The sequence below is a fragment of the Hyperolius riggenbachi genome, chromosome 9, assembly GCF_040937935.1.
Source record: "Hyperolius riggenbachi isolate aHypRig1 chromosome 9, aHypRig1.pri, whole genome shotgun sequence".
In the NCBI taxonomy this organism is placed as follows: Eukaryota; Metazoa; Chordata; class Amphibia; order Anura; family Hyperoliidae; genus Hyperolius; species Hyperolius riggenbachi.
The window spans coordinates 26,169,373-26,187,621 of record NC_090654.1 but is presented as its reverse complement, the minus strand read 5'-3'; the positions used below and the strand labels follow the sequence as shown (position 1 = coordinate 26,187,621).

General features: G+C 46.9%; 1 protein-coding gene across 7 annotated transcripts in view; it reads right to left on the bottom strand.

Moving 5' to 3' along the window:
- Positions 1–18,249, bottom strand: part of ARHGEF2 (Rho/Rac guanine nucleotide exchange factor 2) — a 352,466-nt gene that overhangs the window by 188,798 nt on the left and 145,419 nt on the right. For all 7 annotated transcript variants that reach the window (XM_068252215.1, XM_068252218.1, XM_068252216.1 and 4 more), the window contains 3 exons: positions 15,314–15,419; positions 9,341–9,377; positions 6,571–6,700 (listed from right to left, as the gene is read on the bottom strand). In XM_068252215.1, the coding sequence (XP_068108316.1) occupies positions 6,571–6,700; positions 9,341–9,377; positions 15,314–15,419 (273 nt within the window). The remainder of the gene's footprint in view (positions 1–6,570; positions 6,701–9,340; positions 9,378–15,313; positions 15,420–18,249) is intronic.

Genomic DNA, 18,249 nt, shown 5'->3' with positions numbered 1-18,249 from the left:
TATAGAACGTTTTTCTGATGCTGAAACCAGGATAATTAACGTAAAAGTGGGTATCCCGAACAATTTACTGCATTCTGCTATAGGTCACTACAGGGCCTCTTTAGACGCCAGAAATATCCGCAGGACAGCCAGGGAACTAGTATGGTCTAAAAGGCAATAAATATGGCAGCCCCCATATCCCTCTCACTTCAGGTGTCTGTATCAGCTTCACATGGGATATTTCATCACTACTGCTCTCAGAATTCACTTCCTACAAAGTTCGGTTTAGTTGAATACTTTTAAGGTGGCCACACACGATACAATAAAATGATCCGATTTTACAGCAATTCGATAAAAATGATCGTATCTCCCGGAAAAAATCGAAAGCTTTTTTTTTCATTCAACTGAAAAATCTGATTGGTTTTACCGTTTTTTTTTTTCCGATTTATATCGATCCAGAAAGCCAGATATTTTTCTTCAATTTCTTTAAAAATTGTATGGTGTGTGTTGGATTGTCAATGTATTAATATACACACCCCAGCAATGTTCTCAGAGTTTCCAATCATTTTTATCATAATTGGGGAAAAATTGAACATAGGTGTGTGGTACATTGTAACATTTCAAAAATCTGACCAGTCAGTCAGAAAAATTGATTGCAATTCTTAAATTGAACAGATATTTAAAAAATTGTATGGTGTGTGGCCACCTTAAAGGGATACTGTAGGGGGGTCGGGGGAAAATGAGCTGAACTTACCCGGAGCTTCTAATGGTCCCCCGCAGACATCCTGTGTTGGCGCAGCCACTCCCCGATGCTCCGGCCCCGCCTCCAGTTCACTTCTGGAATTTCTGACTTTAAAGTCAGAAAACCACTCCGCCTGCGTTGCCGTGTCCTCGATCCCGCTGATGGCCCCAGGAGCGTACTGCACAGACACAGACCATACTGGGCTTCTGCTATACACTCCTGGTGACATCGGCGGGAGCGAGGACACGGCAACGCAGGCGCAGTGGTTTTCTGACTTTCAAGTCAGAAATTCCAGAAGTGAACTGGAGGCGGGGCCGGAGCATCGGTGAATGGCTGCATGGGCACAGGATGTCTGCGGGGGACCATTAGAAGCCCCGGGTAACTTCAACTCATTTTCCCCCGACCCCCCTACAGTATCCCTTTAAGTCTTTTGTCCACTGGTCCTTTCTTTAAACTTCACAGACTCCTCCTGGAAAGCTGTGGCAGCAGAGACAGATCCTTCTATTCGGAAACCCCACCTCAGTGTGACAGATGCAGGATCTCTGCCCTCATCAAAGATGGCCATCTCCAGAAAGTAGAGTTTCTGTCAATAGCCACTACTCATGCCTAGAAGCAGAAAGACAAGACGCAGCCACTACTAGCAAGCATGGAGTCCCCACATCAATGTGACAGATGCAGGAACCCTGCCCTCATTAAAGATGGCCAACGCCAGTGAGATGTGTTTCTGTCATTAGCCACTACTCATGCCTGGAAGCAGAAAGACAAGAGAGGCAACCACTCCTGGCAAGCATGGAGTCCCCACATCAATGTTTTGTCCCTAGGCCTTCTCAAAGGACTAGAGGACAAGATCTGAGCAAGGAGGAAAAACGTTTTAACCATTTATTTAGGAAAGGGTTCTTTACAGTAAGAGTGATTAACCTCCCTGGCGGTAAGCCCGAGCTGAGCTCGGGCTATGCCGCGCAGGGGGAGATCTCAGCCCCTGGTGGGGCGATTTTCAAGCTGTAAATTGCTGTGCGCGCAGCCAGCACTTTGCTAGCCGCGCGCACAGCTTGATCGCCGCCGCTCTGCAGCGATCGGCCACACGCAGCGGCGAAAGAGGCCCCCCCCGCCAGAGCCCTGCACTGCCCGGACCAATGAGTTCCGGGCAGCGCTATGGGCTGGATCGGAGGTGTCTGACGTCAGGACGTCGGCTGACGTCCATGACGTCATCCCGATCGTCGCCATGGCGACAGGAGAAGCCAAACAGGGGAACGCGTTATATACGCGGTCCCCTGTTTGCTATAGATGCCGGCGACGATCGCACTAGAGGGACACATGCGCCCTCTAGTGGTGTTTCATGTAGCTACCACTCTGGTAGCTTTACATGAAACAAAAAAAAAAAGTTTTTTGCCAATTTGGCAAAAAAAAATTAACCGCCAGGGAGCTTAAGATGTGGCATGCATTGCCACAGGAAGTAGTTATGGCAAACTCTATACCTGCTTAAAGGGGGCTTAGATGCTTTCCTTGCGTTGAAAGACATCCATGGCTACAATTGCTAGGTAATGCCTAATGATGTTGATCCAGGGATTTTATCTGATTGGAGTCGGGAAGGAGTTTTTTCCCTTTGGGGGCTAATTGGACCATGCCTTGTAAGGGTTTTTCACCTTCCTCTGGATCAACAGGGATATGTGAGGGAGCAGGCTGGAGTTGTACTTTGTTCTTTGGTTGAACTCGATGGACGTATGTCTTTTTTCAACCCAAATAACTATGTAACTATGTAAAGTGACAGATGCAGGAACTCTGTTTACCAAAGATGGCCAACGCCAGTGAGATGTGTTTCTGTCATTAGCCACTACTCATGCCTAGAAGCAGAAAGACAAGAGAGCCAGCCACTCCTGGCAAGCATGGAGTCCCCACATCAATGTGGTAGATGCGGGAACTCTGCCCTCAACAAAGATGGCCAACGCCATTGAGATGTGTTTCTGTCATTAGCCACTACTCATGCCTGGAAGAAGAAAGACAAGAGAGCCAGCCACTCCTGGCAAGCATGGAGTCCCCACATCAATGTGACAGATGCAGGAACTCTGCCATCATCAAAGATGGCCATCTCTAGGGAGAAGCACCTGTCATTAGCCACTACTCATGCCTGGAAGCAGAAGGACAAGACACAGCTAGTCTTGGCAAGTATGGAGCCCCCAGATCGGTCACAGAATCCCTCTAGAGAAAGCAATGTGTGAACAGTGAACTGGAGAACAGGTGATTCGTGCCAAAGCACTGCTGAAGGAGACGATAAAGCTGTTTTATCCCACCTCCTATCTTAAGTTACGCTGAGAGATCCACAATAAAACGCTGATAAGAATATTTACATCAAGACAATCATTAGCAGCTGCAACAATTTTACAACCAGAGTTCATCAAATACCTGGAAATAATGCCAAGTGAGCAATATAACTCAAATTATACTCCCTTAAAGCAGCAGGGTCAGCCATACTATCCAAGGAAACAAAGACATGTATAAGTAGATAAATACCGGTACTTGTTACTTAACAGATGTATTATACTGTTCATGTTTTGTTATTTAACAGATGTATTATACTGTTCATGTTTTGATTTCAGTGAATTTTATATAGTAAATACAGAGAAAACTGTTCCAGGCATTTTCCATCTTTACTGCCTCTGTCTGAAACCAATCCTGATGTAATTTCCTCCCTTACTCTTTTTTTATTTTCCAACAAACTGCATTGTCGTATTTAGCTTGCTTTGTAAACACAAGTGAGCACAGCATAGATTGTATTTCAGCAGCTTCTTTTAGCCTGTCACACTGAACTGCCCTCAGCCAATCGGTGAGGAACCGTAATGTGGGAGGGAAGAGAACAAGCTTCCCTCTCCCTGGCAATGTACCAGGATAGAGCCAGGCTGATTAAGATAAGATTCAGTACAGCAGAAACATTTATGATTATATTGGAATGCTTGCAATGCAGTGTCAGGATGTAGGCTGCGTAATAAACACAGAGCAGTGGGTAAATGGAATTTGATTTTATGGCTGACAATCCTCCTTTAACCACTTCAGCCCTCAGTCGTTTTCACTTTATGCATCCGAGCAATGTTCACTTCCCAATCATTAGCCTATAACTTTATCACTACTTATCACAATGAACTGTTCTACATCTTGTTTTTTCCGCCACCAATTAGGCTTTCTTTGGGTGGTACATTTTGCTAAGAGCTACCTTACTGTAAATGCATTTTAATAGTAAGAATAAAAAAAAAATGAAAAAAAATCAGTCAGTTTTCGGCCATTATAGTTTTAAAATAATACATGTCTCCATAATTAGAACCCACGTATTGTATTTGCCTATTTGTCCTGGTTATTACACCATTTAAATTATGTCCCTATCACAATGTATGGCGACAATATTTTATTTGGAAATAAAAGTGCATTTTTTCCGTTTTGCATCTATCACTATTTACAAGCTTATAATGAAAAAAAAAAATAGAAATATTTCATCTTTACATGCATATTTAAAAAGTTTAGACCCTTAGGTAAATATTTGTGTTTGTTTTTTTATTGTAATTTTTTTTTTATTAAACATTTTATTTGGGTACTTTTGGGAGGGTGGGATGTAAATAGTAATTTTTTTAATGTAAACATAGGTTTATTTTTTTTTTTTAATGTAGATGTAGTTTTACTTTTTGGCCACAAGATGGCAACCTTTGTTCGTTTACATGACGTAGCATGTACCCTTAGAGGGACGTAGGGCGGCGTAGGAGGCAGAAAAAGCTAGGCTTCCGAGAGAAGCTGTCGCTTTTTCTGCGGGGAGAGGAATCAATGATCGGGCACCATGGCCCGATTCATTGATTCCTGGGCTAACGATCCGCGGCCGGGAGCGCACATGGCCTCCTGGACGTAGCTCTACGTCCAGGAGGAGAAAGTGGTTAAAGGTTACCAGAGTGCACATGTAACACAATGAAATGTTTGTGCAATGCCAATACTGCATAGAACTAGGCTGGGCTCCTTTTCTCTTTTTCTCGCTGTAAGGGTTAAAGCAATCCTGAAGTCTGATTACCTCAGTAGTAGGAACCCACAGGATGGTGGGAGAGCCTTCTCCAGCTCACCGTTCCAGCATAACATCCATTTTCTGTCAAGGAGCGTGACTGTGGACGAGGAACATCTACACTAGGCATGTGCGAATTCAGTCGGCACCGCTCAGTACACAGAAGCCTTTTTTCCTATGTGAACAAGTGCTTCGATCCACTGGGCATGTGCAGAACGTACCCATGCATGCCCAGTGTGGATAAGTTCCTCACGGCCACACTCCTGGACAGAAGAAACATACTCGACCCAGTGAGAATAGTATAGAGGAACCCTGTACTAGAACAGTAAGCTGGTGAAGGACCTAGCATGACTCAAAGACAATCCAGAGGTCTCCCACTACTGAGGTATGTTTCCAACTTTTTTAGGAGCCACCAAAGGTGCCCATAGAAATACAGGCTATGGGGGGAAATCGCTATAAACTAATAAGGAGCCTACAGAAATAGCACAATCCACACAAGGCAGCACCATGATGGTACACACTGGTATGTCTGCGCTCAACCGACCGGTTTCGCCTCCTGGCATCATGAGGGGTGTTGAGAGTGGGCAGGCATAATGTCCTTATATAAAGAATTAAAATTAGACGCTTACTACTCAGCTAACTCCATCCATTCTTGGCAGTCAACTGTGGGTTGCTGACATGCATAGTTTCAGGGGAACACCCACCGAAGTGGAGTGGTTCTGCCTGCTCCTCCCCCTGCCCATAACCGCTATAGGAAAGCTGCCCCCACTAGAGCATTGTAGTACTGGAGGCTCCTCCCCCAGCATATAGCAGCTATAGGAAAGGTGTGACTACTAGAGCATCGTACTACTGGAGGCTCCTCCCCCAGCCTATAGCAGCTATAGGAAAGGTGTGACTACTAGAGCATCGTACTACTGGAGGCTCCTCCCCCTGCCCATAGCAGCTATAGGAAAGCTGCCCCCACTAGAGCATCGTAGTACTGGAGGCTCCTCCCCCAGCATATAGCAGCTATAGGAAAGGTGTGACTACTAGAGCATCGTACTACTGGAGGCTCCTCCCCCAGCCTATAGCAGCTATAGGAAAGGTGTGACTACTAGAGCATCGTACTACTGGAGGCTCCTCCCCCTGCCCATAGCAGCTATAGGAAAGGTGTGACTACTAGAGCATCGTACTACTGGAGGCTCCTCCCCCTGACCATAGCAGCTATAGGAAAGGTGTGACTACTAGAGCATCGTACTACTGGAGGCTCCTCCCCCTGACCATAGCAGCTATAGGAAAGGTGTGACTACTAGAGCATCGTACTACTGGAGGCTCCTCCCCCTGACCATAGCAGCTATAGGAAAGGTGCGCCTACTAGAGCATCATACTACTGGAGGCTCCTCCCCCTGACCATAGCAGCTATAGGAAAGGTGCGACTACTAGAGCCTCGTAACTACTGGAGGCTCCTCCCCCAGCACATAGCAGCTATAGGAAAGCTGCCCCCACTAGAGAATTGTACTACTGAAGGCTCCTCCCCCAGCCCATAGCAGCTATAGGAAAGGTGTGACTACTAGAGCATCGTACTACTGGAGGCTCCTCCCCCAGCCCATAGCAGCTATAGGAAAGGTGTGACTACTAGAGCATCGTACTACTGGAGGCTCCTCCCCCTGCCCATAGCAGCTATAGGTAAGGTGTGACTACTAGAGCATTGTAGTACTGGAGGTTCCTCCCCCTGCCCATACATGCTGTTGTACAAGGCAATAGGGGAGGTCACGGTCTTACAGACCCATAGAGCCTTATTCATCGGCAATAATACACTCTGCGAGATAAGATGAGATACCTTGTGCTTTCCGCTGGTCATCTTCTTTATAAAGCTCAGCGTCCTCTCGAATGTGGACTCCTCTTTGATCTGGTTCTCCTTCTCGTCCGTCTCCAGAGCATCGATTTCCCCGCAGCTCAGAGTGCTCAGCCTGACGAGACAAAGATGCAATGAGTTATCGAGGAATAGATCTGTGTATAAAGCAGCAGCATAATCCAACACCAGTACCACTGTAATATAATATCACCACAATATGTCACTGCAATATAATCTGTCATTTAATGGGTGTCCTGTCTCTTAATCTGTGTCCTTATGCACTATAACTGACCCCTGAGGTCATTGCTAGAAATCAGGGGGCCCATAGCAAAGTTTTGGTTGCCCCCCCCCCCCCCCCCCCCAAAAAAAAAATTGCAGATTGCTGTTTGAAAAGAGGAGACTCCCTTCTTGAATGCACCCAATGCAGATATTCTGCTTCCCTCTTCCCGAGGGCTGCAGCAGACCCCCCATTTCACTGGGCATTTTGGAAGCCTAGAGTTGGGCATTAAAGCAAACGTGAAGTGACCCTTTATACTTTCCTGCAGTAAAACCTTATCTCAAGCTGCCTCTCACCGTTTCTTGGCTGTTTAAGTGCTGCAGAAAACAGGACTGTATTCCACCCAGTGGATTACTTAGCTCAGGGAAGCTATTTTTCATAAAGAACAGCTGAAGTTTTTCCTGTACTGGAAAACAATATGAGATGCTTTTCTTTGCTACTTATGTTCTATTTCTTAGCAGCACTTCACATACAATTAATTACACCATAAGTTTATTTTCGCTTCAGGTTTGCTTTTGAGGATGATGATGATTGGGTCATCCATTGCATGGCAAATACCCAGCTAAGTCAGTTTGCTCCTGTCCTGGTCACTTAGGTGTCCTGTGCCTTATGATATTTACTAGAAACAGAATCAGCTATGTCTCTGTCTATGAGCCCAGTTCAGTGGCCAAATGTTAATTGAGACAGGGATTGGATGTGACAGCATGGGAACGACAAGCCCCTCCCTCAGCCTCTGATGGGATGTGTGATATCACAGCTTTCTGTAGAGCAGCGCCCAGCGGCCCCTCCTACCTGCCCGGCACCATGTGACCAATAGCCTCATATGCTGCCCTCTGGAATACTGTGCCTACTACGCACCGCAGAGAAACTGCGCAGTCACAGAGAGACAATCTCCTTAAAGAGGAACTCCAGTGAAAATAATGTAATATAAAAAGTGCTTTATTTTTACGATAATTATGTATAAATGATTTAGTCAGTGTTTGCCAATTGTAAAATCTTTCCTCTCTCTGATTTATATTCTGACATTTATCACATAGTGACATTTTTATTGCTGGCAGGTGATGTCATTGGAAGGAGATGCTGCTTGCTTTTTTGGCAGTTGGACACAGAGGTAAACAGCTGTTATTTCCCACAATGCAACAAGGCTCCCACAGTGTGATGTCAGAACCATGGTCCTGAAATCGCACTATGGGGACGGGTTTCAACACAAAATCAGCCATACAGAGCCCCCCCCAATGATCCGTTTGTGAAAAGGAAAAGATTTCTCACGGGAAAGGGGGTATCAGCTACTGATTGGGATGAAGTCCAATTCTTAGTTGCGGTTTCTCTTTAACAGCTCATCTGTACATCACAACAGTTGGGAACGTTCTAAAGATAGAGGGCCGAAAGTGCAGCTCATGGCGTTGGCCACAGGGCCAAAATGCCACTCCAGCCCTTCCCATACGTCTCAATTAAAGTGGACCGGAACTCTTGCACAATACAGATTGAAAACGGAAAGAAATGCACCCTGTATGGGTTTAGAGAGTTGAGCTTGTCTAATTCCCTCTCATCTGTGACTAATCACCACTGTAATTTGATCTCTCAGCTGTGACAGCTGGCTGCCTCAGCAGAGCAGCTAATTTGTAAACACCGGAAGTTAACCCTTTTTCTGCTTCCATGAAAGCAGGAAGTAGACACACTTTAAAGGTTATTATGCTGTTGCTTATTTTTTAGAGCAAATAGGAAGTTCTGTGAACAAGTCTGCTTTCAAGTCAGGGCCATAGACCACAATAAAATCTCTGAGGCTCAAACCTATCCTCCAGAAATTAAAACCAAGCCTGGTTCCACTTTAAAGGACAACTGTAGTGAGAGGTATATGCAGGCTACCATATTCATTTCCTTTTAAAAAATACCAGTTGCCTGGCAGCCCTGCTGATCTATTTGGCTGCAGTAGTGTCTACATCACACCAAAAACAAGCATGCAGCTAATCTTGTCAGATCTGACAATAATGTCAGAAACACCTGATCTGCTGCATGCTTGTTCAGGGGCTATGGCTAAAAACATTAGAGGCAGAGGATTAGCAGGGCAGCCAGGCAACTGGTATTGCTTAAAAGAAAATAAATATGGCAGCCTCCATATACACTTCTCACTTCAGTAGTCCTTTAAATAGAAGATGGCTTCTTAATACAATTTTGTCTTTTCTAAAAATAAGGCAACTGCAAATGTTCAGCTTCACATCAGTAAAGCGGCACTCCCATGATGCTTCACTTCTTACCCCTCAGTGAGGGAATACGCAAATCCTTCCTTCATGACCCTGAAATGCCAGGAAATCATCCAGAAACGCTGGTGAGAAGCGTGTCTGGTGTATTCATTACACAGAGTTATAGAATTCAATTTTCACTCAGCTGTTTCAGCCTGTTCTGGCCTTCATCAGAGAGAGGGAAAGGAGGCGGGGTTATACTATGCAGGTCAGGTAAGCGAGATGATTGAACACTTACCCGTTGGTCAGCTGGCGTCCGTGAGAATAAAGCACATCTGCAGAAGACACAAGATGGAGTATGTTAGGAACAGAATCACCTGACAGCTGCAGACACATCTGTTACATAAGATGGATGAATTCTGTGTGTGAGAGACCAGAAGACAGAGGGATCCTCCCACACCAGACATGCATACTCCCTGTGCAGGGGGTGCCTGGTGTGCCATAAGGGACATGCATACTCCCTGTGCAGGGGGTGCCTGGTGTGCCACAAAGGGCCATTCATACTCCCTGTGCAGGGCGTGCCCGGTGTGCCACAAGGGACATGCATACTCCCTGTGCAGGGGGTGCCTGGTGTGCCACAAGGGACATGCATACTCCCTGTGCAGGGGGTGCCCGGTGTGACACAAGGGACATGCATACTCCCTGTGCAGGGGGTGCCTGGTGTGCCACAAGGGACATACATACTCCCTGTGCAGAGGGTACCTGGTGTGCCACAAGGGACATACATACTCCCTGTGCAGAGGGTGCCTGGTGTGCCACAAGGGACATACATACTCCCTGTGCAGAGGGTGCCTGGTGTGCCACATGGAACATGCATGATCCCTGTGCAGAGGGTGCCTGGTGTGCCACAAGGGACATACATACTCCCTGTGCAGGGGTGCCTGGTGTGCCACAAGGGACATACATACTCCCTTGTGCAGGGGAGTGCCCGGTGTGCCACAAGGGACATGCATGCTCCCTGTGCAGGGGAGAGCCCGGTGTGCCACAAGGGACATGCATGCTCCCTGTGCAGGGGATGCTCAGAGTGCCACAAGGGACATGCATGCTCCCTGTGCAGGGGAGTGCCCGGTGTGCCACAAGGGACATGCATACTGCCTGTGCAGGGGAGTGCCCGGTGTGCCACAAGGGACATTCATACTCCCTGTGCAGGGGGGCCTGGTGTGCCACAAGGGACATACATACTCCCTGTGCAGGGGTGCCTGGTGTGCCACAAGGGACATACATACTCCCTGTGCAGGGGGGCCTGGTGTGCCACAAGGGACATACATACTCCCTTGTGCAGGGGAGTGCCCGGTGTGCCACAAGGGACATGCATGCTCCCTGTGCAGGGGGTGCCCGGTGTGCCACAAGGGACATACATACTCCCTGTGCAGGGGGTGCCTGGTGTGCCACAAGGGACATACATACTCCCTGTGCAAAGGGTGCCTGGTGTGCCACAAGGGACATACATACTCCCTGTGCAAAGGGTGCCTGGTGTGCCACAAGGGACATGCATGCTCCCTGTGCAGGGGAGGGCCCGGTGTGCCACAAGGGACATGCATGCTCCCTGTGCAGGGGGTGCCCGGTATGCCACAAGGGACATGCATGCTCCCTGTGCAGGGGGTGCCCGGTATGCCACAAGGGACATACAATCCCTGTGCAGGGGGTGCCCGGTGTGCCACAAGGGACATACAATCCCTGTACAGGGGGTGCCTGGTGTGCCACAAGGGACATACATAATCCCTGCGTAGGGGGGAGAGGGGCACTTACTTCTCACATAACAAATCTGGCATCTAATCTATTGAAATGTAGTGTGTGGCTACATTAAAATGGCACATTACATCTGTGCTGGAGATGGTTTTTAGATTTTCTTTATACAAAAAGGTATACATTCTATGTATGAATTGCTCATTATACAGTCACATAACTATCATTATTAAATCCTGTATCTGACATTCACATGACGATGATGCAACCAATGGGAAAATCACAATGCAGCCACCAACACAAAGGCCTCTCAGCTGCAGGACGCCGGCTCCCTCTGGAGGACACTCTGCTAATGATTTACTGAAAAGGGAAATTCTACTTCTAGGTCAGCAAAACTTTGCGCTTTCAGTTTATCACTCTGCTGGGAAGCCCCGTAAAGCACCGCAGGACGTGCTCAGCTGCTGTACACCAACTGCTAGCTGCTGTAATCCCCTCTCGTGTTTAGGGAACCAGTCCATGCAGAATGTCAGTGTGTAGTGAGGCCTGGAGAGAGAAAACATCTACACGGTCTCTACCATCAGTCAGGACTCCAGTGAGGCGATCTCTGCTCTCATAAGTTCCCATCTTTGCACACCTGCTGCGGGGCATTGCAAGGGGCTGTCCATGCGGGACTTTTTGTTAATTTTCTAGAGGGCGGACGGAGAGGCGCATGAGGTAGAGGTGCGTCACACAATGGGCAGGTGAGCGAGGAGAGCACTGCTGTCAGCCAGTGCTTGCCCAAGCTGAGGCGTTGGGGGGGATGGTATCGGATACCACTGTACACACACTAGATTCTAAGCAGAGGTGGCCCCGACCAGCCTCCTCGGCCAAGTTCCATCCAGCTTGTGTACAGGGTAATTAAAAGGTACGAGGTGATTACAACACAAAAATCTACTTACAGCCGTCCTGTGCCCTCGCCGCAGCTCTGGTGGCTCCCGGTCCCCTCGGGTGCAGACGCCGACCTCGCCAGGTCACCATTTACTTGCGCTTCAGCGTGCGGTTTTCGGAATTGCACTGATGTCATCCGGACTGTACTGCGCAGACGCAGAACCACTGTGCCTGCGCAGTGCAGTCCAGATGATGTCAGCGTCACTCCGAGAGCCGCTCGCGCAGGTGCAGTAGGTATCTTGCACCAGAGGGGACCCCGGTCCAACGGCGGGGAGTGGAGCTGCGGCGAGGCCACAGGATGGCTGCAAGGGGCTGGAGGAAGCCCCGGGTAAGTAGATTTTAGGGTTTTTTTTAATCACCTCAGACCTTCCATTTAAAGGGAACCTAAACTGAGAAGGATATAGATTTTTCCTTTTAAAATAATACCAGTTACCTGACGATCCTGTGTCTCTAATACTTTTAGCCACAGCCCCTGAACAAGCATGCAGGTCAGGTGCTCAGACTGAAGAGTGACTGGATTAGTTGGATGCTTGTTTCAGGTGTGTGATTCAGCCACTACTGCAGCCAAAGAGACCAGGCAAATGGTATTATTTAAAAGGAAACATCCATATCCCTCTCAGTTTGGGTTCCCTTTCAGGAGGGATAAATCGTGAGATGAGACAAATAAAGAACGAAAAATCATGTGGTAAATAAGGTATGACTACAGGGAGTTGGAGAGGGAGGTATTTGTTTATTAAAAATTGTGGCTGGACGGGAGTTTTAAAGGGAACCCGAGGTGAGAGGGATAGGGAGGCTGATATGTTTATTTTCATTGAAATAATGCACATTGCCTGGCTGTCCTGCTGATCTTATACCTCTAATACTTTAACCTCCTTAGCGGTATGCCCGACACTGTGTCGGGCATACCGTTCTGTGGCCCCAGGAGTCCCCCACAATACAATTTTTGTCCCAAATGATTGTAAATGCTTTAGCTAGCATTAGGCTAGCTAGCACAAGTGTCGGGCACCCGGCGCTCCACTGCGATCCCCCCGTTTATACATTACCCAGCCTGGATCCAGCGATCGCTCAGCCTCCCCGCACAGCTCCGGTCTCTCTATGGGGAGGATTGGGTCTGCGCATGACGTCATGTGCGATCCTCCCCATAGTGATGACCGGAGCTGTCCGGGGAGGCTGCGCCGATCGCTGGATCCAGGGGGGGTAATGTACAAACGGGGGGATCGCAGGAGAGCGGAGGGTGCCAAACACTTGTACTAGCTAGCCTAATGCTAGCTATAGGGGTTTCAGCCGCAGGATCTCTGGGGGGGACTGGGAGGCAAAAAATGGCAAGACCTCCTGAGCGGCTCAGGAGGTTAAAACACAACTGAAGTGAGAGGACTATTGAGGTTGCCATGTTTATTTCCTTTTAAACAATACCAGTTGTTTGGCAGCCCTGCTGATCTATTTGGCTGCTGTAGTGTCTGAATCACACCAGAACCAAGCATGCAGCTAATCTTATCATTTCTGACAATAATGTCAGAAACACCTGATCTGCTGCATGCTTGTTCAGGGTCTATGGCTAAAAGTATTACAGGCAGAGGTTCAGGAAGACAGCCAGGCATCTGGTATTGCATAAAAGGAAATAAATATGGCAGCCTCCATATCCCTCCGGCTTCAGTTGTCCTTTAAGCTATAGACCCTGAGCAAGCATGCAGATCAGAGGTCTATGACAAATCTGACAAGATTGGCTGCATGCTTGTTTCAGGTGTGTGGTTTAGACCCCACTGACCAGAAAAAAATCAGCAGCACTGCCAGGCAACTGGTATTATTTAAAAGGAAATAAATATGGCAGCCTTCATATAACTCTCACCTCTGGTTCCTTTTAAAGAGGAATGTTATTTAAAATAACGCAATGAATTACTTACGAATGACCTGCCGATACAAATGGCATGGATTCATTGTTTCCATGGGAACAAGTCAAAAAACAATGTTTCAAATTGGACTTATAGTTTTTGCGAAAATCGATTTTAAAAAAAAAAAATCAAAGAAAAAAATGGCTTTTTAAACTTGTGTAAACAGGTACAAAAGGCAGAGGTGACACAGAGGGGGACACTGGCGGCACAGAGGAGGTACAGGGGACAGAGATGGCACAATGTTCCAAAGCCCGTATAAAAAATAGCCTAGGCTAAGCATCATTTGGAGGGGGGGGGGGGGGGGGGGCAGGGTTACATACCAATATAGAGCAATATATAGTTATAGGAAATTTTTCTGATGCTAAAACCAGGTTAAATTATTACGTAGATTGTAATTGGCCAATTCAAATGATCAGGAGGGGCATGTAATTAGTGTCATTCAAAAATGCATAGAGTTTGCATACAAGTCAGAATTATTAGAGTGTTATGGACCGTCTCTAATCATTTCCAATGAGTTCTGGGTCACCATGAGCTTGCTGGTTAGTCTAATCATTTCTATTGGTGTGATCCCAAAATCAGTACTAAAGCATGCAGAGCTCACCGGCTCTAGAGAACATTCTCCTAATGCACAAACGTCATGTGACTGTGCTGTGCCAGCAAATGAAAGGCACTCTGCAGCTAAGGACCACTACAGTGAAATAAAATAAGCTAAAATTCAGCTAAAGTTAAAATCTGACAGGAATGACAGGTTGTGGACTAGTCCACCTCCTCATGGGGGATTCTCAGGGTTTTCTTGGTTTTCAAAAGCATTTCCTGAACAGCAGTTTAACTGCTAAAATAGCAAGATAGCCTCCCCCCCCCCCCCACCCCCCACACTATTTTGTCAGTTAGACTTAATAATAATAATCTGAACATTTGTATAGCGCTTTTCTCCTGTCGGACTCAAAGCGCTGAAGAGCTGCAGCCACTGGGACGCGCTCAAGAGGCCACCCTGCAGTGTTAGGGAGTCTTGCCTTGAACTCCTTACTGAATAGATACTTGACCTAGCCGGGATTTGAACCCTGGTCTCCCATGTCAAAGGCAGAGCCCTTAACCAGTACACTATCCAGCCACCACTTAGCAACTACTCTTTAGGAAAACAACAACAACAAAAAAACTGAGAATAACACATGAGGAGATGGACTAGTCTGAAACCTGTCGGTTCTGTCAGATTTTAACTATTTACTTTTTAACCTCCCTGGCAGTAATCCCACCAGAGCCTCAATGATAGTGAATGGAGGGCAGCGGGAGCTTTTACTCACCTCCCGGGGAATCCAGACGTCAGTAGCTGTTCTCCTTCCTGTCCTCGGAAACTCAGAATCACTCAGATGAGATCGCCGTCATTGATCTCACCAAAGTGTTACAGCGCCACCTGGAGGACGGAGGCAAAATTGCAGCGCTTGAGCCCAGGGAGGTGAATGAGCGTTGGGGCTGCTGCTGGCTTTCTGGCAGCATGATGGTTTCCTGATTTTAGGGTTTGAAATGTTCAGAAAAGACCCTAAAATTCAGAAATAATCATACCGCCTGGGAGGCACGCTGATTAGCAGCTAGCAGCTGTCGTTTGCTGGCACACTTTCCACTTCCTGGGTAAGAGAGAAATGGCCCCTCCTCCTCACTAGCTGGTGAAAGGATTGGGCGTTACCAGGGGCAGGTATGGGGGTGGAGCTTACCGTCGGGGTAGCAGTGGTCTATCCCGGTCATGGAGACGGATTTGGAGAGAGGGTTGTACTGGTACATCTGGGAGGACAGGTAAGCGTGGAGCCTCTTGGCGTGTTCCTGAAGGGAGAGAAGACACAAATTATATCAGTGAAATAAACTGACTGGGCTGAACATACAGCCTTCAACAGACAGAACACCTGGTGCAGTAAAACTAGGGATGCCTAAAATCTTCCCTTGAGCGGGAGTCTGGGCAAGACAGAGAACCAATCACAAGAGTGAGAATAAGCACATGATGGCCACCCAATCAAAGGACTCCTTTAAGCGGAATATAACCCTGCATTTCAACTTTGCTCTAAAACATTATTTACAGTATATTATATGCAAAAAGCATTTTTTTTTTTTTTTTACTAGACCAGCATTGGATTATGGACCAGCATTACACAGAGCTTTAAAGTTCCTGGAGATTTCTGCAGACACAAGCTGAAATAGATACATTTTGTTTACATAAATGTATCTACCGTATATACTCGCATACAAGCCGAATTTTTGACCCCCAAAAAGGGGGGCAAAAGTTGGGGGGGGTGCTTGTATGCGAGTCGTGGGTGGTGGTCTGCGCCCGAAGCCCGCTCGCTCGCCCCCTCCCTCCCTCCCTCCGCTGCTGCTAAATTACCTGCTTCAGCGGCCGCTTCCTAATCCAGGTTCCCCTCTTCATCCTGCGGACTCCGTAACTGTATCACAGCAGCGCGCCCGGCGCTGCTGCTGTGACGATGCAGGGGGCAGGAAAGAGCGGTTCCCCTGGTAAGCGCCGGGCGCGCTGCTGTGATACACTTACGGAGTCCGCAGGATGAAGAGGGGAACCCGGATTAGGAACCGGCCAATGCCTAAAGCAGGTAATAGCAGCACCAGCGGCCGCGGAGGGAGGGAGGAATGGGGCGAGCGGGGCAGGGCACTACACTGGGCACTATACTAGCTATACTGAGCACTATACTAGCTAAACTGGGGCACTATACTAGCTATACTGAGCACTATACTAGCTAAACTGGGGCACTATACTAGCTATACTGAGCACTATACTAGCTATACTGAGCACTATACTAGCTATACTGAGCACTATACTAGCTAAACTGGGGCACTATACTAGCTATACTGAGCACTATACTAGCTAAACTGGGGCACTATACTAGCTAAACTGGGGCACTATACTAGCTAAACTGAGCACTATACTAGCTATACTGAGCACTATACTAGCTATACTGGGCACTATACTAGCTATACTGGACACTACCTACCTATACTGGGCACTATACTAGCTAAACTGGGGCACTATACTAGCTATACTGGGCACTATACTAGCTATACTGAGCACTATACTAGCTATACTGAGCACTATACTAGCTAAACTGGGGCACTATACTAGCTATACTGAGCACTATACTACCTATACTGGGCACTATACTACCTATACTGAGCACTATACTAGCTATACTGAGCACTATACTAGCTATACTGAGCACTATACTGGCTATACTGAGCACTATACTAGCTATACTGAGCACTATACTAGCTAAACTGGGGCACTATACTAGCTATACTGAGCACTATACTAGCTATACTGAGCACTATACTAGCTAAACTGGGGCACTATACTAGCTATACTGAGCACTATACTAGCTATACTGAGCACTATACTAGCTAAACTGGGGCACTATACTAGCTATACTGAGCACTATACTAGCTATACTGAGCACTATACTAGCTATACTGGGCACTATACTAGCTATACTGGACACTACCTACCTATACTGGGCACTATACTAGCTAAACTGGGGCACTATACTAGCTATACTGGGCACTATACTAGCTATACTGAGCACTATACTAGCTATACTGAGCACTATACTAGCTATACTGAGCACTATACTAGCTATACTGAGCACTATACTAGCTAAACTGGGGCACTATACTAGCTATACTGAGCACTATACTAGCTATACTGAGCACTATACTAGCTATACTGGGCACTATACTAGCTATACTGGACACTACCTACCTATACTGGGCACTATACTAGCTAAACTGGGGCACTATACTAGCTATACTGGGCACTATACTAGCTATACTGAGCACTATACTAGCTATACTGGGCACTATACTAGCTATACTGAGCACTATACTAGCTAAACTGGGGCACTATACTAGCTATACTGAGCACTATACTAGCTATACTGAGCACTATACTAGCTAAACTGGGGCACTATACTAGCTATACTGAGCACTATACTAGCTATACTGAGCACTATACTAGCTAAACTGGGGCACTATACTAGCTATACTGAGCACTATACTAGCTATACTGAGCACTATACTAGCTATACTGGGCACTATACTAGCTATACTGGACACTACCTACCTATACTGGGCACTATACTAGCTAAACTGGGGCACTATACTAGCTATACTGGGCACTATACTAGCTATACTGAGCACTATACTAGCTATACTGAGCACTATACTAGCTAAACTGGGGCACTATACTAGCTATACTGAGCACTATACTAGCTATACTGAGCACTATACTACCTATACTGGGCACTATACTAGCTATACTGAGCACTATACTAGCTATACTGAGCACTATACTAGCTAAACTGGGGCACTATACTAGCTAAACTGGGGCACTATACTACCTATACTGAGCACTATACTAGCTAAACTGGGGCACTATACTAGCTAAACTGGGGCACTATACTAGCTATACTGAGCACTATACTAGCTATACTGAGCACTATACTAGCTAAACTGGGGCACTATACTAGCTATACTGAGCACTATACTAGATAAACTGGGGCACTATACTAGCTATACTGAGCACTATACTAGCTATACTGAGCACTATACTAGCTATACTGAGCACTTTACTAGCTATACTGAGCACTTTACTAGCTAT